General features: G+C 38.2%; 1 protein-coding gene across 2 annotated transcripts in view; it reads right to left on the bottom strand.

Moving 5' to 3' along the window:
* Nucleotides 1–23,543, bottom strand: part of LOC117387565 (adenosine kinase) — a 277,300-nt gene that overhangs the window by 241,405 nt on the left and 12,352 nt on the right. For both annotated transcript variants that reach the window (XM_033985095.2, XM_033985096.2), the window contains exon 4: nt 739–817. In XM_033985095.2, the coding sequence (XP_033840986.1) occupies nt 739–817 (79 nt within the window). The remainder of the gene's footprint in view (nt 1–738; nt 818–23,543) is intronic.

Below are 23,543 nucleotides of genomic sequence, written 5' to 3'. Positions count from 1 at the left end.
TGTGTACGTGTGCATGCAGTGTGCCTGAGTGTATGTAGCGTGTGTGTATGTTGCGTGTGTGTATGTAGCGTGTGTGTATGTGTGCATGCAGTGTGTGCCTGAGTGTATGTAGCATGTGTGTATGTAGCATGTGTATGTAGCATGTGCGTGTGTGTATGTAGCATGTGGGTGTGTGTGTGTGTATGTAGTGTGTGTGTGTATGTAGCAGGGTGTGTGTGTGTGTGTGTGTATGTAGTGTGTGTGTATGTAGCGTGTGTGTATGTGTGCATGCAGTGTGTGCCTGAGTGTATGTAGCATGTGTGTATGTAGCATGTGTATGTAGCATGTGCGTGTGTGTATGTAGCATTTGGGTGTGTGTGTGTGTATGTAGTGTGTGTGTGTATGTAGCATTTGGGTGTGTGTGTGTGTATGTAGTGTGTGTGTGTATGTAGCAGGGTGTGTGTGTGTGTGTGTATGTAGTGTGTGTGTATGTAGCATAAGTGTGTGTGTGTAGCTATAGCATGTTGAAGTTGAAGGGAAGAGAGAGAGTGAGTAAAAGGGTGAACTCATGTGAAAAAATGAACAAGAAGGGAGATGTGAAGGTAAAATTAAAAATTATTTAAAAATTATTTAAAAAAATGAAGACCTGGGTGCTGTGTTCTTTGATTTTGGTTATTTCTTTTTAGATATTAATAAATATTTAAAGATAAGACGGGGGACAGTGACTGGAAATGTATAATTGACCAAATTAGCACCAACCTGAGCGATCTTCACAGAGTTCTGGGTGGAGCCTCCAGCGTGATACTCCACCTTGTTCCTCTGCACAATCTCATCAAACCTGCAACATGTAAAGAACAACAGAAGTAAAAAAAAAAAGTACTAGAATAGTTTAAAATGACACACAATGTAATCATTTTGGTATCAAAATTGGCGTATCAAGTTAAAATCAAGTTTTATTGAATACACTTTCTGGAGTAAATGTCACTAATCAAAAAAGTGAATGCAGTTAAGGTTATTAGATTTAATAAAAAGTTCTTCTATATAGTTATAATGGCACAATATACAAAAGGGATTATTGTGGTTTATGCAAAAATTAGACTATGGAGGGAAACACGTCTAGAGACAATAGCAAAATAAAAATACCATTATCACATGGACGGGGTCAATATGAACATTTTAAGACAAAAATGATGAGCCTGAATGCAGCAATTACAGAGAAAGGGGCGACAGTTTTATAATGTAAAGTGAAATGCACCCATGATCACTTTGTCCATTTATATAAATACAATATATTTCCTGCTTCTGGTATTGTATTCACTCACTGTGGCTTCAAATTTGCCCCATAAATATGCTATGCTAGCCTCGATGAGCTTCATTTGACTGGAGCCGAACACTATGGGTGACGTGACACTCACTTAGTTCACTTCTTCACACAGTCTATGGAAAAAGCCGACCCCAAGATAGATTAGTCCTGCCCTCAGAAAGGAGTTATAGCGGAAACTACTGTCTTTGTTTATTTCACTCATTACATGCTCTGACAAACACGAGCTGGGTCACATGAACTGATCTGAAGTTTCAGTTGTTTACATGTTTAGCTTAGACGACAACAGTATATACAGAGTGAATATGTTTCATTTACACATATTTGAGTAAGCCTTTATTATCAGTCTGTCTACATCTCTAAAGCTCAAAATGCTCTGTTCCACTTCGTGATGTCATGAAGCAGGTAGTTAGCACCTACCTTTTACCTTTCGTTCAGTAAAGATTGGTAATTCCAGGAGTGAAACCATCAAAATGATTCAAGTGAAGGTGTATGGAGTTTAAAAACACACATTCCTGTATCACCACATGACATCACGAGCACTGTTCCCTCTAAGCTGCGCGCGTGCGCAATTGCGCACTGCTGACACGGTCTCCGCGCACAGAAAATCTGTGCTGCGCACAAAAAAAATCGAACCGGAGTTGAAAATAAAATAAACACACAACAATTCATTCTGCGCTATTTTTCAATGTGAGTCAGTGAGTGTGACCGGGGACGAGCTGCTCCAGACAATTATGTGATTCACATACGTATTTGCGCAGTTTATCCACGTCATTGGACGTGGACTGAAAACTCGCTAATGATTGTAAGTGCTGTTTAACCCCTGAACGTTCCGACGGCCCGCCCTCGGGCAAAGATCCGCACGTAAAATCACGCACGCGTAATTGCGTAATTTTACGCACTGTTTTGCAGCAGTTTTGCATTTGAAACATGACGAAACGGACAAAAGAAAGGAAGTACGCGACTGAGGACACTGTGGATGTTTGTACAAGTTAAACTAGAGGCATCTGGACCCGGAGCGGTTCGTGGAACCGAGTGAAGATCTCATGGTGGACTCAGGAGCAGAGGACCTTATGTTTTGATGGACTGGATGAAGTTCCTGATCAGTAAGCGTGGTTTATTCTGCTATTGACTTAATTGTGGGTCAAATGTGTATTATGTGTAATCATTAGCTTAGCTAATGCCAATCTGCGCACCCCGACCACCACCAATCATCACGCACACACCACTTAGGTGAAGTGTCTTGCCTAAGGACACAATGACAGAAGTTGGTCCGAGCGGGACTCGATCCTCCAACCCCTAAACACTGAGCCACTGTCACAGAATGACTGTCACACTGTCACATGTACAGTGTATTTTTAGTTTCCAGTGTGTGTTTGTTTACATTTTGAAGTGTGTGTGTGTTTGTTCACTGTTTGCAGTGTGTGGTTTGTAAATATATATTTATTTTGACCCATACCACTTGTTTTGACTATATTTTATATACAAATACACATTAAATATTGTCTTTTGATGTGTTATGTAAATGTACAGTAATAGAGCAGCTGGGTGTGCAGATTCCTCTCAGTGTGTATTGGTCATTGACTGTCACTAGTTCATGAGTTGTAAAAATCAAATGATCGTGTCATATACTGAAAAAGAATTAACAGACTGTCTCCCAGACACAGTAGGACAATCTCACTCAGTGAACAAAGCTTCACACAATGGCTTATACTCATAATACAAGTCAGAGCTTTATCATAAAAATGTTAAGTGTGTTTGCAACATTGGAGTTTACAGTTGTCTTGGTTTGGTTGGAAGTTCATGTTTTGCCATAGTTAAAATTAAATATTTATACTTCCAATAGCATTAAAATACTACACAGGTCATAATTTTTGTCATTTTCATTGTATAAGTGGCTAAAGCACTTAATTAAAAGTCTTATAACAGAAATGTAAATGCGGTAATTTGATTCTTTTAATAAACCATTTAACTTGGATGGATGTGATGCAGCATGACCACAGTGCACACGTCTGATGTTGCTCACAGTGGTCCATGGGACCTCTCAGGGAGTTTGCGTGTTTGCTCAGACTCGTGAAAAATTAGAGGGAACATTGATCACGAGGTGGAAACAGAGTGTTTTCAGTTTGAGAGAAGCACTCGTTTAGACCTGAAGACAACAGCGTGTAATGTTCTACAGAGAGGACGTCCCGGGGGCTGCTTTATAACCATGAGTGAATATGAGATTGACCTGCACAAGGAGACGGGCGCTGCATAGGAGGCGCTCTGCTCAATATAAACACACCCCTGTTATGTGTGTGTACATGTCCATGGAGATTCACTGTGATGGAGTAAACAGAGAGGGAGGAATTACAGTATTCCCCAAAGCACTGGGTAATTCAATATTTATGTGATGAAGATACACAGAGGTTAACTGGGGATCCATGGTATATTTTTCTAATGTGTAAATGTTTTGGACAGAGATAAGTGGGCTACGGAGATTACGATAATACAAGTATGAACGGGAATGAATTAGAAAAACAAATACTCAGAGAGGGGTGATTAGTCAAACCATGCAGAACAAATGGCTTAAGCATATGTTTTTTTGTGTTTTCTTTTAATAAAAACTACAATATACAAATGCAATATACTGTTACAATCATCAGTGCTGCAAATATAGCTTATATCAACACTTTCAAGTAGATAGATACAAAAATAGAATACTGCCCTGTCATAATACATTTTGAAGCATGATATATTGCTACAGAGAAAAAAAAAAATTATTACAAAGGCAGTTGATCAGATATCTTAACCCTATAGCTACGGATGCTATTGTCTCCGATAGACTCGCAGTTGCGGACTTTCCATAACCGTAACTCCGCAACCAATTGTGCTCTCATGTAAATTCAAACGGCGTCTCAAAGTAGAGGCATGGGGCTATTTAAATATGTCATTACGTCATTATCTGCTTACGTTGTCCCTCGAAGATGATGAATCAGAGCGCAGGTGCCGCGTGGGTCAAAGGAAAAATACGGGTGAATATGTAAAATAGAGGTAGTTGTGTGAGAAAAGGCAAAAGTGCATGCTGTTACTTCCTTTAACATGACTTTTATGGCTAAAAAAGGAATAAAAGTCTAGGCGAGCTCTACTGGTCTATAATGTGCCCAGTTCGTAAAGGGTTAGTCATACTTATTGTACTGTACTCAGTGGTTTCAAAAGGTTTTGCTTTTTTTTACTTCATTTACTCCACCTCTATATGGGCTCCATTAGTGGCACGAAGCGCTTCAAGACGGGACTGGATTTCTTGCCATGTTCGCTGTAGTAGAGCGTTATCAACGGTTGCAACTGGATTTGTTATCTTTGGGTTTAAGTCAGTGATGTCCCGTATCTTTGTTCGATACATGACATCTTTAACATAGCCCCATAGAACGAAATCCAGAGGTGTGATATCTGGTGAACGTGGTGGCAACGGAACTGGTCCATCCTTTCCAATCCAACGGTCTGGAAATGTTTGACAGAGAAACTCACGAAAAATGCAATGTGATTAAAAACATTTATACCAACGGAGCACAATAGAACAAATCTAATACATACATCTTATCAATTGCCTTCATAATTAAAATGATAAACGATAATAATGAAACTATTTTCTGCCACTGACACAATAACAATAAAAGCAACATAATCACACTAAATTTAAATAGACAGTATAATTTAAAAAGCCTGAGCTGCAACAAATAAACAGCAGAATGAATCAACAATTATCCATAGAAGTGACTTATTCAACCCTCTATCGCTCGTATTTCAACAAAAATAACAACAATCTCCCCATTTTTATAAAGAAAATGAACAGACAAACATAAATATTGAGCGCAAAAATATATAGTTCGAGGTTTCATATACGGAGGTCAGAAGCTCACAGTAAGAATGCATGTACTTTTACATAAGTAACAAAACTGAGTACTTCTGTTTAGAACTGTTTATTACTACCATAGACAGTATAAAGAAGTGGATTGAGTGTGATGTCGCCCATTGCGTTTGGCTCCAAATTTGGAGCCGAGTTACATATTTTGAATTTTGACCACGAGTATCATAGCAACCAAAGACCCAATCCGGAGCCAGGATGTTGAAGATAAGGCCCCTTCCCGCCCGCACCACTGTTTTAACTACATAGTGGAAAGAAGGCGCTCGATTTCTCTGTTATTAATGTTCATATCTTTACGGTTTATGGACAAAATGGCAGGTTAATATGAACATTTTAAGACAAACATGATGAGTCTGACAGCAGCAGTTAAAGAGAGAGGGGCCACAGTTTTTCAATGTAACGTGAATTGGAGCCAGAGTCGATAGAGCCGGAAGTGCGTCCATGATCACTTCCTATGTAGACAGGTTAGCTATGTCCATTTATATAAACAGTCTATGGTCAGAAATGGAGCAACCGAAGAATCTCACAGTAAGAATGTGTGTAGTTTTACTTAAATAACAAATCTGAGTACTGCTGTATTACTACTATGACACATCACCAAAGCATACCCTATCCACAGCCCAAAGCTAAACCTTCACTTCCAACTTTTTAAACTTTTGTCTTGATCAAAGTGAGACATTTCAAAACCCCAGACAGCTCCATAAATATTTCACATTTTTCATTCTTGGATAACTGAACAGCGCAGACATCTTCACTCTGCTAGCAGCTGCCTTAAGCCCTCTGCAGCCTCCCAAACAAGATGTGACGTGAGCCGAGTTTCCTTTTAGGGAGCAAAAATCCATCTGTGTCCACTGCACTGAGAGGAGCAGACAGCAGTTGTACACAATGTCCTGGACCTGTAACCCTTTTAAATCCGCTGCCTCGTTCTGACCCGAGAAGTAATGCCAGCTATGCAGCGCACGCCACTAATGTGATGTATGGAGTTATGTAAGAGCAGAAAAACACAGGAACAAGGAGACAGGAGAGACAATGAATACAGAGTCGAGAGCTAAAGGTGTTCATTTTATATTTTTCAACTTGAATCTAATGGAAGCAGCTTGTTTACTCTGCTTATCCTTAACCCTATGTAACTTCTCCACAAAATGGCATTCAATTAGCTCCTCTAGAATTTATTCATTTAAGACTTTTCTTGTTTAAAAAAATACACTGAAAACATGTATTCTTACTATAAGCGAGATTGCCTCTCCGCAGATGTGCCCTATATCTTGGCCCAATGGTGTCGCCATGGAGACAGTCAGACGGATAACGGCGAAAACAACGTGGAACAGAAAATGATAGACCTTTGATGCGTTATGGAAGTTTTTTGATGGAGGGTTTTGCCACTTGTCGTCTCCGCGAAGCTGTTACTGCTTTGCTCGTAATGTTCCACGGTATGGCATTAAACTTACAAGCAGGTCGTGTCACGGGGTTAAGTTACAGGTCAGAGCGGTGGAGAGGCGACCCCATTCGCAGTAAGAATTAGGTCTGTCGTGAACACATTTTGAGTGCGATATATTGCTTAATAAAATATTGACGATTAATGATATTATTGAAATTAATTTATGCTTCTGACGTAATGAAAAAAAAATAAATCTAAATGTATATGTATTAAAAAATAAATAAATAAAATAGCAGAATGAAACACTTAGTTGTGAGGTGGTATCTATAACAAGACAAACAAGTTATTTATCCAAGCTTAAATCTAATCGTAGAACAGAAAAATAACAAAGAAGAAAAAGTACCACGATAAATATTGACCCACAAAAGTAACTGTTGCATCTTTCATAAACCGAACAATAAGTGGATACAGTAAAGATCATGACAGGCTGATTAAGAATGCACATTTTTAGAAATATTTTAGCAGCAAGTACTTGGCATTGAACTTGGTATCTTACATAGATTTTTTTTATGGGCGACAGATGAATACCGTTATTATGTTATTGGGCAAGACACTTTTAGATTGTGATGTTGATTTGACTCCGATTCATTTCCAAGCTCTAATAGTAGCCCTTAACTTCAAAAATCTATTAAAAGACCTATTATTTCTGTGATGGCATAATCCCAGATCGGAGCAAGATCCAGATTTCCATATTTACATAAAACTTTCCTGAAATCTTCAAAAGATAAATTCACAAATGTTGAACTTGATCATTTCTATAAGTGACTAGACTCAAGATTTCACTGTATGCGACAGTAACTCAGTTGGTAAAGTGTTGGTTCGAATCCGGCTCTCGACATAAACATCATTAGTTGAGCGGTCAGATCCTGTGACCCTCTGGTCGGCGGTGCGATTCCAGCTCCCACAGATGCATGCTTTTGTTGAGTCCTTGGGCAAGACACTTAACCCACCTCACCCTCCTATGAATGTGTGTGAACGGGTGAGTGGTTCCTTAATATAAAGAACTTTGAGTGACTTGAAGGTGGAAAAGTGTGACCATTTACCATTTACACTAAGGAACATTTCATACAGCTATTACATTTACAAAGTGACAAGCAACTGACAAACCCCACAACCACAAAAACTACACAGAGCACCTTTAACTGTTATTGTGAATAGTGTAAAACTAAGTCAAATAGTGAAGCAAATCATCCTGTGTCATTAGCATAAAAGTCTATCCTGAGGTACCGTGTACTTCCCAGCCCTACTCATTACCTCCTTACGACATCACTCAAATGGGATTTTCGGCCCCTCAGCCAGCCTTATCCAGACTTCAAAGCTAATCTCGTCTAGAATAAACAGACTCTTGAAATACTGCCTCTTGTAATAATCTAGTCATCACAGTTTGGGGGGACAAGGCGGAGCTCAGAAGTCATTTAGGGCCAAGTGCTGAGGAAGAGATAGCGTTTCTCTCTCAGTCCACAAGAATGTAAACAAGACTTGAGCGATCCTCTTTTAAAAACAGCCCTAACCTCCTTGGAATATAAATGGCGTGTTAGTGATAGAAGGTTGTAACTTAATATCTGCAGTGTTTTTAGCAACAGTGGCTCTATACTTAGTTGTGTGGAATAATACTTGCAAATTTTAATCCTATATTGCACAAAATGTAGCTTTAAATCATGTTATAATGTTGATACCTCCTAAAAAACACACCTGGAGTTGTGTTTTGTTTCATTCACACCTTTGAGTAACACTTTATTATTAGTCTGTCTACATCTCTAAAGCTCAAAATGCTCTGTTCCACCTTGTGATGAAATGGTAGTTTTCAAGTTAGCAGCTTTAGTTCAGTAGAGATTGGAATGATCCGAAATGATCCGAATGACTCTAGTGAAGGTGTGTGGAGTTTAAAAATAATGGAGGACTTCCTGTATCACCACATGACATCACAAGGTGGAACAGAGTGTTTTCAGTTTGAGAAAAGAACATAGCGTAAATATGCAGGTTTGTGCGTTAAACATGTGTGAATGAAACAAAACACAACTCCAGGTCTGTTTGTGATGAGGAAACAACATTAGAACAGAACAGAAAATAGCGTAATATGGGCCCTTTAAAGGTTCACTATGTAACTTTTCTGTAGAGAGAACGCAGTCTGCTTGTCTCCATTGAGATACAGTATGGCATTAAACTTCTGAATCTACAAGGACACAAGAAAGTGATGCCATCAGGCCAAGTTCGAGGTCAAATCTGTGGAGAAATGGATGTTTTTAAAGGCATAAGAGAACGACACGAACAAATGTACAAACGCAAAATGCACTTTTAATGCCATAGGAACATTTCTGGTGTAAATTGGTGCTGTAGGCTGCCTGATTTTGTCTTAAAACCATGAAAAACACAACTAGTTTGAAATTATTTGCGATGAGATTGACGTTTGTCTCATTTTAAGCCATTTTTTGATTCAATTGTATACGATATCCTCAATATTCAAGTTTCTGATTTTTTTAAATACTTCTCCACCTCTAAAGGAATCTTGTTTCTTTGAATGGGACGGAACCTTTACCTGGCAACATATTTGAACATTCAGGCTTACATTTTGCTTCTCATAACTTTCAGAGACATGGTAAAGCCATCAATAGCTAACATGCTAACATGCACTTCCTGATTACTAAACAATGAAACACTTTATAATTAGATGTTAAGATTTTGACATTCAGAGCTGCTTATTTATACACAATACATCTGTACCACGGCAAGACAAAAATCGCTCAAATACATGAAAATACAAAAAAATAAATAAATAAAAATCTGTATTGGGCCTTTAAGTCTTCCAGTTCAGCTCTGAAGTCCGGATAAGACCGGATGAGAGCCTGAAAATCCCATGGGAGTGATTTTGGAGGAAGACGTTAATGATTGGTTTAGATTGGATGTGTATCTTTGGGAGCGGATAGGCCAGGTCCTCTTTAAGTGTCTTTAGAGAAAAGCTAATTTGTAATGATCAACCACCTCCTCGTTTCACTCTTTATTTAATTGGTCTGTTCACTTTATTTAAAAAAGAACCGATCACAAAGAGAGAGAGAACAGAAATGAGAGTAAAGAAAAGGAATGAAGAAAAAATAGGATGGAAGAAGTACTCAGTTTTGTTACTTAAGTAGAAGTACAGATAAGTAGAAGTACAGATAAGTAAAAGTATCACATGAGAAAATCTTCCCAAGTAAAAGTATTAAAGTAAACTTTTAAAAATGTACTTAAAGAGTAAAAAGTATTTCGAGATGTAATAAAGCTTCAGATGCAGTGATTTTGATAAAGATTTGAGATGAATTTAGTTCAACAGAAACAATTTTATAAATCTGGGGTTTTTAGCCGTTTGCATTTGTATATTTTTGTTTTGCTCAAAGTACAAAGGTTTTAAAAATAAACCCTCAGCCTTTTCAGCAGGTCTCAGATGATAATAAAAAATACTTTTACTCTTCAGTCCTGTTCAAAAATGTAGTGGAGTAGAAAGTACAGATACTGCTCTCAAATGTAGTGAAGTAAAAGTAGAAAGTCAGCAGTTTAAAATTGACTTAAGTAAAGTACAGATACATAATATTTCTACTCAAGTACAGTACTTTACCAACTTTACTATGTTATGTTCCGCCACTTGTTGCCATAGCGATTAACAATCTGAAATACAATATTATTATGCGAATGGGGAAAAAGTCCTCAAAATGTCACACACAACCGGAAAGTCATACATTGTTGTGTGGAATATTAGTTGCAACATATAAGAGACTGACTTAAAGGGGCTCTGTGTAACATTTCTGTAGAGGGTACGTAAATGTCTCCTGTTTGTCTCCATGGAGATGCTATTCCTTTGCCGGAAATAGTCCACAGTATGCACAAAAGCAGGTGAAGCTTTGAAGTCACAGGTCATATTTATGGAGAGACGAGTCCACTTTACGGTAAGAATGGAGCTTTTTCAAGATCACATTAGAAACAGCAATATCTCCATGGAGACAAGCATATGTAGTGCACCTCAAGTGTTTTGTTATGTTCTCTGCATTGTGTTATTGATTTATTGTACCATTTGCACCATGATTTTTCCAACTTCTTTTATGATGAAACACCATACATGTTCCACAGGACGGCATTAAGGACCATCTTATATTTACACAATTTCAGGTATTTAAAAAAAAATATCCTCAAACATCACGTATTCTCAGTGTGAGCTGTTTGCGTTTTTACAGGTACATTTAATGCCATACAGAGGAAAATGACAGACCAAAGCAATAACGTCGCCATAGAGACAAGCAAGTGAGAGAACTGCCACCAGAAAAGTAACATAGTGCGCCTTTGAAGTAGAACTAAAATGGAACCAAGTTTAACATCACACACACGAGTGAAGAAGAGGGATAAGTCATAACTGCCCTGTGACAGACTACCAGAGATGTGGCAACCAAACCAAACCATTCAAACACCAGTCTCTTGTGTACCTCCTATTCGTCTACCTTGTATATAATTGGACATAGCTAACCTGCTAGCCACCGCGTTACACACAGGAAGTGATCATGTGTGCACTTCCAGCTCCATCCACTCTGGCTCCAATTCGCTTTCTATTGAAAAACTATGGCTCCTCTCTCCGTAACTGCTGCTGTCAGACTCGTCATTTTGGTCTTAAAAGGTTCGTATTAACCCGCTCTACATGATCCAGGTGTTTTTATTTCACTATTGTGTCTGTAACTCAACTACTAGCGTTAGTAACAGGTTTGATTGACAGCATTGCCAAGCGTCTGCTCCCTCCTAAACCAGCGGTGTGGACAGGAAGGGGCATTACTTTCAACAGCTTCACTCCGGATTGGCTCTTTGGTTGCTATGATACCCGCAGTCGGAATTCCAAATATGGTATTCGGCTCTAAATTGTCCCCTATAACTGCTCTAGCCTCGATGAGCTTTATTCAACCAGAGCTGAACGTTAAGGGTGACGTCACTCTCATTCTGTCCACTTCTTTATACAGTCTATAGCTGCAAATTGTTTCCTCAGGCCAGATGCATAAATAAAACAAACAAAAACAATTAGATGCAGAATAAAAGGGAAGAGGAACCTTGCTGTTTCTGCCCAATTAAAGTGTTTGTCAGAGGGGTTCTGGGTTTATCTGTTTAAAATCAATACAATCGTCTCACACTGAAAGCCTGGTCCCGACTCGAGACTGTTCCATTAATTATGCCGTTCTGTAGCCGCTTCAAGGTTGAGTTTTATCTCTTCTCATTTCAAATCAATAATTATCTTCGTGCTCGGCCGCCGCTAGCCTTTAGAAACAGATGTGTTTTTCATTCAGTGTCTGTGGACTTTCTTTCAACGCTACAACCGAGCGAGAAACCACAAGTGAATAGGCCATTCTTATCAGCGGGAACATTAGGGCAGCGAGGGGATACAAGAGCAGACAAAGGATCGTGAATAGACAGAAATGGGCTCAGATGGATTCAAATACAAGTCGTGAAAATAAAATGTAGATTACTTGGCATTAAAGGCACCAATACGTTTGTTTTACTGTAGAATCTATTTAATATAGTTATAGTTTTAGCTGTAGTTTTGAAGAGTTACTGGAGGGCTTTATCTATTCATGACATCACAAGGTGGAATCGAGCATTTTGAGCTTTGGAGATGTAGACAGAATAATAATAAAGGGTTACTCAAGCATGTAAATGAAACAAAACACAACTTCAGGTACAGGTTTGAGGAGGTAACAGCATTATAACATGACTTAAAGCTCAGAGAGTCAACTTTGTGTAATATGGGGCCTTGGCACTTCAAATAATTTCTTGAACCTTGAAAATGTTTTTTTGTAACAGTTAATTCTTCAGTAAAAACCGATAGAATAAATTTTAGCTGGGCAGTCGAAAAGGTTATGTTTGCAGAAGCATTGGTTTATTGTAACAAATATATTTCACAAAGTAACAGCTGAGATCTTTAAATTGCTAGTTCAAATCATTCTTTATATTTGCAAAGGTCAAAAGTACTTAATGAATCCACAATGAAAATTTATAGAGTGAAGATTTTAAACTGTAACTAAAGTAGTATTAATATTTTCCATTTGACAGACTTGATGTTCTGTGCATACACAGTAAACAGTATAAACTCATATAATCAAAGCAATTCTACTGGGATTGTAATTCTGACTTCAGTGCATATCTGTGCTGACTTTATGCTAATTACCAGATGCTAACATGATTGTAAATACTATAATACAGATGCAGCAAACAGAGTAAGTGAATATGACAAAACACAAGGATGAAATGCTGTAGTTTTAACAAACATAAAACAATATTTAATAATGTTTGTTTTTAGCTACAACAATTTCACTGGCACGTTTAACATAAAATGGCCAATTAGATTAAAACTGTTAAGTTTTTTATTTTGACAGAGTTTTTTTTTTACATATACCATGAAAATAGGACTGAATAATTAAAATGTAAAAAAGGCAACTTTTAGTCATGTTTCTTATTGATTAATTTCACACCTGTGTTATTGTGATATTTGTTTCTTGACATATTGATTAGTGCATCCGCCAACTCTGCAAAATCAATATAATATATGCCTTAATTCAGCCCTGCCCACAGCAGGCCAAAATGAATGTGCTTCAGCCAAATAGTTTACACATAAAGATGTTCTTCTGCAAAGCAATGTAGGATTAAATTGAGTTGAAATATTAGGAAATAGACAGGACTGGCCTTGTTCCCATCTCCTGACAGTCACTATCGATTCTTCTTAAAGTCCTACAGCCCTTTCATGAGCCAACTTAGACCCCCTAGAGGGCCAAGTTTGGCCCACGAGCCCCACTTTGGGCAATCCTGCCCTAATTAGAAGTGTGCTCTTGGCCCATTGTCTGTCAGCCTTCATAGTTCAGTCAGAAATCTTGGTGTTTATCTTGACTCTTCCCTAAATTTTGTAAAACAAACAAGTAATGTTATTAGAAGCAGTTTCTTCCAACTCCGTACCATAGCTAAATGAAAAGCAGTCCTTTCTCACAAAGACCTGGCAACAATTACCCATGCGTTTAAAACTAACAGGTTGGACTAGTGCAGCTCCTGATATGTAAAGCTCCCAAACAGCAGCATCTGCAGATTACAACTTGACCAAAATGCAGCACTCAGGTTTTCAACAGGTACTAAAAAGAGATCAACCCAGATTTAGCTCAAAGCCATTGAAAGCCAGTGAAGTTTAGAATAGATTTTAACAATTTTAAGGGAAGGAAAAGGTTTATTTAAAAAAATAAATAAATAAAATTGGACCTCAACAAATATATTTTTTCTAAATGTTCTGCCCTTTCTCTCTTATTTCTTTATTTTTTTGTCCTGTTTTATTATGTACCTACACACACACGTGCACTTACACACTTATCCCCCTCTTCCCTCATGTCAAAAATGTATTTTATTGTTTGTATTGTTTCTAATATCACAATTACAAAAAAAAAAAGAAAACAAAAAAATTAGAATAGATTTAAAAGCCTCGAAACTTTGGAATGAGCTCCTGATCCATGTAAAGAATGACACATGTACTGATCATTTTAAAACTCTATTAAAGACTCAGCGGTATGATGTGGTTTTGAACTAGCGCTACTATCTCACTATTGTCTTATTGTTGCAAATATCTGATTGTTCTTTTTATATTCAATCCTATTTATTTTTGTAAAGCCCAAAATCACAGCAGCAGTTGCCTCTTAGAAAATCAACAATGAAACAGACACTGGTCAATAACAGACAGATTAATCAACAGAAAACAAGCAAATGGAGAACTGTCCCAGAGCGCCCCCTGTCCTCAGACCCTCCTCCTGCAGGAACTCCCATGGACTAAACCAGGACTAAACCAGGACTAAACAGAACAAAACCAGGACTAAACCAGGACTAAACTAGGACTAAACAAAGACTAAATGAGGACTAAACCAAGACTAAACCAGGAATAAACTAAGACTAAACAGAACAAAACCAGGACTAAACAAAGACTAAACCAGGACTAAACCAGGACTAAACAAAGACTAAACCAAGACTAAACCAGGACTAAACCAGGACTAAACAAAGACTAAACCCAGAATAAACTAGAACTAAACCAATACTAAATGAGGACTAAACCAGGACAAAACCAGGACTAAACCAGGACTAAACCAGGAATAAACCAGGACTAAACCAGGAGTAAACCAGGAGTAAACCAGGACTAAACCAGGACTAAACCAGGACTAAACCAGGAGTAAACCAGGAGTAAACCAGGACTAAACCAGGACTAAACCAGGAATAAACCAGGAGTAAACTAGGACTAAACCAGGACTAAACCAGGACTAAACCAGGACTAAACCAGGAGTAAACTAGGACTAAACCAGGACTAAACCAGGAATAAACCAGGAATAAACTAGGACTAAACCAGGACAAAACCGGGAATAAACTAGGAATAAACCAAGACTAAACCAGAACTAAACCAGGACTAAACCAGGACTAAACCAGGACTAAACCAGGTCTAAACCAGGACTAGACCAGGACTAAACTAGGACTAAACAAAGACTAAACCAAGACTAAAGAAAGACTAAACCCGGAATAAACCAGGAGTAAACTAGGACTAAACCAGTCCTAAACAAAGACTAAATGAGGACTAAACCAGGACAAAACCAGGAATAAACCAGGAATAAACTAGGACTAAACCAGGACTAAACAAAGACTAAATGAGGACTAAACCAAGACTAAACGAGGACTAAACCAGGACTAATCCAGGACTAAACCTGGAGTAAACTAGGACTAAACCAAGACTAAACCAGGATTAAACCAGGACTAAACCAGGACTAGACCAGGACTAGACCAGGACTAGACCAGGACTAAACTAGGACTAAACAAAGACTAAATGAGGACTAAACCAAGACTAAACCAGGAATAAACTAAGACTAAACCAAGACCAAACCAGGACTAAACCAGGACTAAACAAAGACTAAATGAGGACTAAACCAAGACTAAACGAGGACTAAACCAGGACTAATCCAGGACTAAACCTGGAGTAAACTAGGACTAAACCAAGACTAAACCAGGATTAAACCAGGACTAAACCAGGACTAGACCAGGACTAGACCAGGACTAAACCAGGACTAAACTAGGACTAAACAAAGACTAAATGAGGACTAAACCAAGACTAAACCAGGAATAAACTAAGACTAAACCAAGACCAAACCAGGACTAAACCAGGACTAAACAAAGACTAAATGAGGACTAAACCAAGACTAAACGAGGACTAAACCAGGACTAATCCAGGACTAAACCTGGAGTAAACTAGGACTAAACCAAGACTAAACCAGGATTAAATCAGGACTAAACCAGGACTGACAGGCTGCAGATGTATCAGGACTAATGCACATCCATTTACAGAGTTCAAGACTTCTTTGTACTGTATTGTTTTGTTTTTCTGTTTGTGAAGCACTTTGGTACGACTGCTGCTTGTCGTAATTGTGCTGTGTAAATAAAGTGGTCTGGCTTGGCTTGGACCTCAACCAAGACATTTTAGCCCATTACTAACGCACTGTTTAAAATGTGTCTGAATTTTGTTATTTACATTATCCAAAAAAAAAAAAAAAAAAAATCAAGACATTCATTTTTGTCAATAACACCCACCATTACATCCCATCCAAAAACAAGCTGAAGCTAGTCCAAAGCTATTCAAATAATTATAGTGTAAACTTGTTCCGAGTAGAGCGTAATTATAGAAACATATAGGTTTTCTGTGTGGTTTGAGGACACATGGCAGACAGCGTTTGTGTAGCGCCCCCTCTGGATGTGGTATTAATGAGCGTGTGATTACATGCTGTAATGGGTGAGTAATTGCATTAGAAAACACTGTCTAACTGAGCACCCCTTTAATAACAAGCCGCCTGCAGCCACATTCACCCAATACTGCACTCAGAACAGGAATGAGACAAGGATTCAGGTGAAATATGGCCACGTTTTTTTTATGGCCATGTTTTTTGTTTTTTTTTATATAATCGAGATAAACTGCAACAAAGATAATCGGCATTGTATCACCAGAATGTGCAGAAAAATCCTACTTATCCACAGGGGAGTTGACTGAAGGGACAAAGGGGTCCAATGTCCCGGGGTTTAAGGCCCAGGATTGGACTCTCTTTCTATTAATTTGTATTAAAGGGGGACCCATGTAAGACCTCTTGTCCCGGGCCCCCAAATTTCAGTTGATGGTTCTGCTCGTTCAGAATATTCTCCATTAGAATAGTTGTTTTCACCGATAACAAAGTACAGAAACAGTTCTTTAAACATGGAACTTATTCATAAGATAAAAATTATTATTATTCATGTCGATAACATTTTAAACTGTCAGCAACTTCAATAATTATCCTGATTCTGATTTGGGTAAGTTTGTAAGTTTGAGAAAAATAATCAAAATCAACCCCATATATCGGCTCAAAAATATCAGCAGATTGTTTAGAGCTGCATTCTAAACAATCGGCATTGGCCATGAAAAAAAAAAAAAAAACACATATCGGTCGATCTCTAGTCTGTTGTCCAAGGCCCCAGGGTCTTAGAGGCCAAGAATTGTGACGCTTCTTGACCCGGGCCCCCAAATTTCCATCGATGGCCCTGCCTATTCATAATGTTCTCCGTTACATTGTAGTTGTTTTCACCGATACCAAAGTACAATTATATAAAAGTTGTTTAAACATGGAATTTATTCGTAACATTAAAATAATAATTATTCACATCCAGAACATTTACATAAACTATCAGCAGCTTTAATCATTATCATGATATTATCGTTAATCACAATTATTTTGGCCATGATAATCGTGACATCAAATTTCAATACTGTCCCACACCGAGAGGAGACCAGTCATGTGTTTTTGGAAATACTCAAATATATGTCTACAGTATTATGGGAAATTGTGCTAAAAATAACTCTTATATTAAGTAGATAAAATGAAGACTAACCTGTACAATTTATGTCTGAACTCTGCTCCGAACTCCAACTTATCCATTAAAAAACATATCTCAGAATTATGTAACAGTTTAAAATCAAAGTTATCATTTTATACAGAAACAAATAATATTCTGTCCCCATAAATTACAGAAAAGAAATGGCACGAGCAGCCTCTACTATCAAACTGTTGGATGCACTCTTTCACTCTTTCACTCTGCCCTTCGTTTTATTACAGGTGATGGATTTGAAACCATCACTACAAAAAAGTGAGTTGGCCATTACTGTCTGTTAGAAGAGAACAGCATTGTATAAAATGTATCTATAAGGGACGACTTTAAAAACTCCCAAAATACCTCACCTGCTTTTTAATCATTGATACCGGAACATTTAATACCAGATCACACGACTGCATAAGACTATAGATGAGCTGCAGCAAAACTGAGACAAGAAAGAGGATTTTGGCTGTTTTGCTTCACAAAAATGAAAAAAAAAAAAAAACTCCAAGGAAAAGCAAAACTGGATACTGTCGTGCCAAAATCTCAATTTAATAATCTGGTAACAAACTTGTCTACACACAGCTTCTCCTGTTTTTAATGCTTTATATGGACTTGTATACTTTTTTCTGTTTTTGTGCTTGTATTGTATTTAAAACAGGTCACCCAGGAAGAGCCCAAGTGATCTCATTGGATTCCCAGGTATAAATAAAGATAAACAAACAAACAAACAAACAAAAATGCTTTCGTTTAGCAATGCACCTCTGAAATAAAAGCCCCATGCTAATTATTGTCCATTTGAAATTATTGGAGCTTGATTCGTCCTACGTAGGAGTGAGCAATATTGGCAAAAATTAATATCTCATTTCAGACGATATGGCAGCCCATCAGAAATATGGTGAAACTTGGCCTGTTTATGTCTCATCTTGGTTGGAATTCTAAGCATTACGCCAAATATAAAAGGATTTAAAACAACACTTATGCTAAATGTGCCTTTTTGAGCTTTTAGCCCTTCAGAAACATACTTGAAGTTGTGTTTTGCGTCTCTCAGGCTTGTTTCGTCAACCCAGTTCATGAGGTTGTCTATTGCTGAGCACTTAATTTAAATTTTCCCAGGATTGTTACCTCACAGATCAGAAACCCAAAGGTCTCCAACACCATTTTTGACTCAATAAACTATCACTGAACTCAATTTGCAGTTATATTATGTTCACTACACACAGGCCTGTCCCGATAACACATTTTGAAGTTCGCTTTGGAGATCGCTCAAGTAAATATAGACGATAAAAGATAATATTGAAACTAATTAATGCCACTGACACAAAAACCCAAGAGCAGATTTAAACCACAAAAGCTATTCTAAATCTACAATATTGTTAAAAATCATGAGCTGCAGTAAATAAACAGCACAATGAAACACTTTAGTACTTAGTTTGCATCTGTAATGAGTTATAGATGTTATTAATTCAGCCTTTAATGGCTTAAATCTTATCCTATAGCCAAAAAATAACCAAATGTTTCCCAGCAGTGCAAAGAAAATGTACACATATCGTATTATTACCATAGCATTGACGTTGACTAATATCTTTGTTTATAGTTCATTCCAGTTGCTGACAGCAGAGGGAGCTCCAACGCCTAAACACCTCAGTGGAAACACAATGGGCCTCATTCATGTTTTCTTAAAAAATGTTCATAACTTCCACTTTAAGAAAATAACTCTGCGCCAGTTTCACAATGCTCTATAAAACACCTCATAAATGTCACTGGCTCACATAAATTAGTTCCTATAAAAATATTACTAAGAAAATATAAGACTTCTAATAATGATGAAGGAAATAGAATTTTGTGTTGCATTATTAGAGTATTAAACACAGCTGAATTTTTGTTCTTATAAGTGCTCGTCACATGTTCCTGTTCATAGGATGAAAACATTTTGTTAAGTCAAAAACATTCATAAGAAAACCTTAAGTACACATTTGTACTTAATGAAGCACATTGTATGTATATGTATTTTAAGCACAGACTGTATAAAGAAGTGGACTGAGTGTGATGTTCTAGGGGCCAGTTTGGGGCAGAGTACCGTACTGGGAACTCCGACTGCAAGTATCATAGCAACCAAAGAGCCAATCTGGAGTGAAGATAACGCCCCTTTCTGCCCGCACCGCTGAGTTAACAGGAAGCGAGCACTTAGCAAGGTTGTCAATCAAACCTGTTGCTAACACTAGTGGGAGCAAACCTCTGGGAAAGAAGGAAGCTGATTTGTCTGTTATTAATGTTCATATCTTGATTTAAGGCCACAATAGTGAAATAAAAACACCAGGATCATGTAGAGCGGGTTAATACGAACATTTTAAGACTAAAGTGATGAGCCCCACAGCAGCAGTTTCAGAGAGAGGGGCCACAGTTTTATAATAGGAAGTGATCATTCATTTCACATTTGCAGCTAGCAGGTTAGCTATGTCCATTTATATCAAGCCCCGGGGTCTAAATGTGGCTACACATTGAAGTCAATGTGTCGTGCTCAATGGCGTATGTCGCGAGTTTATCCGACTGTTGGGCTCGACAGTTCACGACAGTTTGGCTCGTTCACATCGCTCACATGCTCGTTCATGTCGTTACCGCTCTAACCAATCAGCACTCGAGCTTAGCTAGAGTGAACATAGAGCGTAGCCGAAGCGAACTATTAAAAAGCGTTTTTTAAGACAACGGACAGATTTTGAACTGAGAAAAAGCTCATGATCTGAAAATAGGTAAAATTGCTACAAAATTCTACCTTTTTGAAAGTTGTAGGTGCCCTGTCAGTCCCTGTCAGCCCCGGTTAGTCTTTGTTAGTCTCCGTTAGTCCCTGTTAGTCCCTGTTAGTCCCTGTTAGTCCCTGTTAGTCCCTGTTAGTCCCTGTTAGTCCCTGTTAGTCCCGGTCAGCCAAACCTGAGCAGTTTGTGATTACATTGTTCTCTATGGAGAAAAATCCTTTCTGGGAAGGAGGGTATTTTTTGTTGATTTTACTAATGAGTGGCCACTAATCCAACTTGAAACAGCACTAAGCAGCAATACTCTATCCAGTTATTTTAATAGATCCATGATTAAATATCCAGTCTATGATTTTAAGTTAGAAAACATGAAATACTAAAATACTAAACACATGATAATAAAATAAAACTGTTTTTATTTGTCAACAGCTCTTTAGTGCCTTTTAAACATATTATAGGTTGAATACTTGATATTCCACATAACAACTGCAGTACTGTCCTTTTTGCCATTTCTCCCACCTCTACTATAACCTCTTATTTCATTGTATCATGTGATCCTGCCTCCTGTGTCCACATCAGTAGCAGTGAGCGGGAGATCTCCGGCTCAACCCAAAGATTTATGGGTAAAAACCACTGACTGTAACAGGGAGTAAAGGGGGCTCGTGTGGCTTCTTTCTGGAGGATTGAGTCGTGAAGCCGGCCCCTTATCCCAGAGCTTGATACTAGTCTCCGGGTGATGCGTCTCCCTCCCTCTTTCCCTCCCTCTCCCCCTCCTCCTGCTGTGCTAACCATATGGCCCAGTGTGAACCCAGCCATCTTGGGATCACGTCCACAAGCATCACATCACATTAGGGCTGTCAAATGTATCAAAAATCAAATACTAAGCTAGCGTCGAAACAAGATACTGATTCGAGAAGGGATCGATACAAAAAAAAGTCACATTCGCAGGACAGAAATGAACGTTTACTGAATGTTTTTAGAATGATCTTGAGCTGTATCAGAACAAGTATAAGACACATACGCCCATGGACCACGATGGAAACTACCTGGACCACCCTGGGATTACACAGATATAAGGCCACACGGAAATATTTTTAAAAAGTACTACGATTTAATGTTGAAAATCACGTTCTATTGTCTAAAGAAGTCTCAAGTCGGAATCTAGTATCATAACACTACGTTGCATTGTAAGTGTCCACCAAAGGGATGAAAGGCAGGTAAAAATAGCCATGTTCTAGCATTCATTATTGAGAAAGAGAGAAAGAGAGAGAAGGGGGTATAAGAAGACCGCCCACACGTTAAGACGCTGTTGTTAGCACCTGGATTTGACTGGCAGGGCTCACACTCTGCTGCCATCTGCTGGTTTCAGTGAAGGGGAAAAAACAGATAAGAGGAGGAAAAGAGGGGGAGAAAGAGAGAGAGAGGGGGGAGAGGTAATTACGATTGCATCAGCCTCCTCCTGTGATGCTGTGTTAAAGAGCCACTAAGCACCAGAGTCATTTGAATAGGAGAGCTAAACAGTGCCATCCCTGCTATCAACACAAAGCAATGGAGTGATAACGCTCACAAAAATATGACCGAAAAGGAATCATAATAAGGAATAGGACCCGACAATTTAACACTAATGAGGCGCTGCAAACAAATATAATGCAAATTGACGAATACGTAACTGATTGTAAACTAAACATGGAATTATTTTAATACGAGACGCTGTAACTATGGAAGTCAGAGTCAATACAAACACTGTTGACTTCTTAAAGGTCCAATATTAAGTAAAATGGAGTCTTATGAGCGTTTAAGTCGTGTTATAATGCTGTTAGCTCCTCAAAAACATACCTGGAGTTCTGTTTTGTTTCATTCACGCATGTTTGAGTAACCTTTTATTATTAGTCTGTCTACATCTCGAAAGCTCAAAATGCTCTGTTCCACCTTGTGATGTCATAAAGTGGTAGTTTTCAAGTTAACAGCTCCTTTTACCTTTTAGGTCAGTAGAGATTGGGAATTCCAGGTCTGAAATCATCCAAATGATTCTAGTGAAGGCGTATGAAGTTTAAAAACACATTAGCATTCCTGTATTATCACATGATGACATCACAAGGTGGAACAGTGTGTCTGAGAGAAGAGTTCAGCCTAAATATGCAGGGTTTGTGTGTTAAACATGTGTGAATGAAACAAAATACAACTCCAGGTCTGTTTGTTTTTCTAGTGGAGGCTCAGCAGCTGCTGGCATGAGAAGTTACTGCTTTGCCTGGAATGTTCCAAAGTATGGCATTAACTGTATAAAGCTATCATTTGTTCAAGTACAGTTTTTATTCCTGGAAAAATGCATTGAAAACAAGCAGCTCTTAGGGTCAAACTGAGGACAATGTGCTGCCTGCAACTAATTATAAAGTATTTTCATTGACCGCAAACCACGAAGTAATGCTGGCGCACTGTTAGCATGCTAGTTGTGGTTAGCATTACTGCATTACTCGTGTCATTGGTGAATCACATTTTATAAACAGTCTTGAAAATGAGCGATTAAAGATTGCTCAAACATGAATCACTCCAAATACAACTTCAAGACATTAATATCTAAGCAAACATTATTACTCTAACAATCCAGCCCCTTTTATTACAATTTATTGCACATTACCAGCAGTGATTGAGCACGGGGCTAATTTGCATACAGTCAAACACCATACAAAGAGCTGCACATCACATGCTTTGAGTATTAGCTTCCATCTGCCAAATGAAGACATCACAGAGTAAACTTTGACCCACTTTGAGTCTAGACAAAACATGGGTTAGTTTCAACGCAGCTCAGAACCTTTTGTATTATTTAAAGGCATTTTTTTACAGTTGAGTTCAGATTTTAGAGGAGCTCAAATCGACCGCTTCGTAATATAAATAAAACATCTGAGCGCCGCAAGTTTATGACGGCTCTGTTACAGCCTGCTCCCGTTCATGTCTCCCTGTGTCTTTACTGCATCTACCGTGACCCCGTGACCTCTGACCTACTGCTGGGAGAAAGGTTTAAGTAAGAGACTTGGTGTTACGTGCAATATTGGTATTTAAAAAGGTGTTGTTCCTGATTTTTACCGTCTTTAAAAGAAAAAAAACAGAACTAGTCAACGGGTTTGCAGTGGTCCAAAGTTATTCCTCATTTACCTTTTGCATTCCAAACATCTGAAGTATTCACCATGATGAGTTTTTAAGCACTATTCACAACTCTCAGAGACAAGAGCAGAGTTAAACGATGACAAC

Source organism: Periophthalmus magnuspinnatus, chromosome 19, assembly GCF_009829125.3.
Source record: "Periophthalmus magnuspinnatus isolate fPerMag1 chromosome 19, fPerMag1.2.pri, whole genome shotgun sequence".
Taxonomy (NCBI): Eukaryota; Metazoa; Chordata; class Actinopteri; order Gobiiformes; family Gobiidae; genus Periophthalmus; species Periophthalmus magnuspinnatus.
Note: the sequence above shows the minus strand (reverse complement) of the source record. Positions and strands in the feature narration are given on the sequence as shown.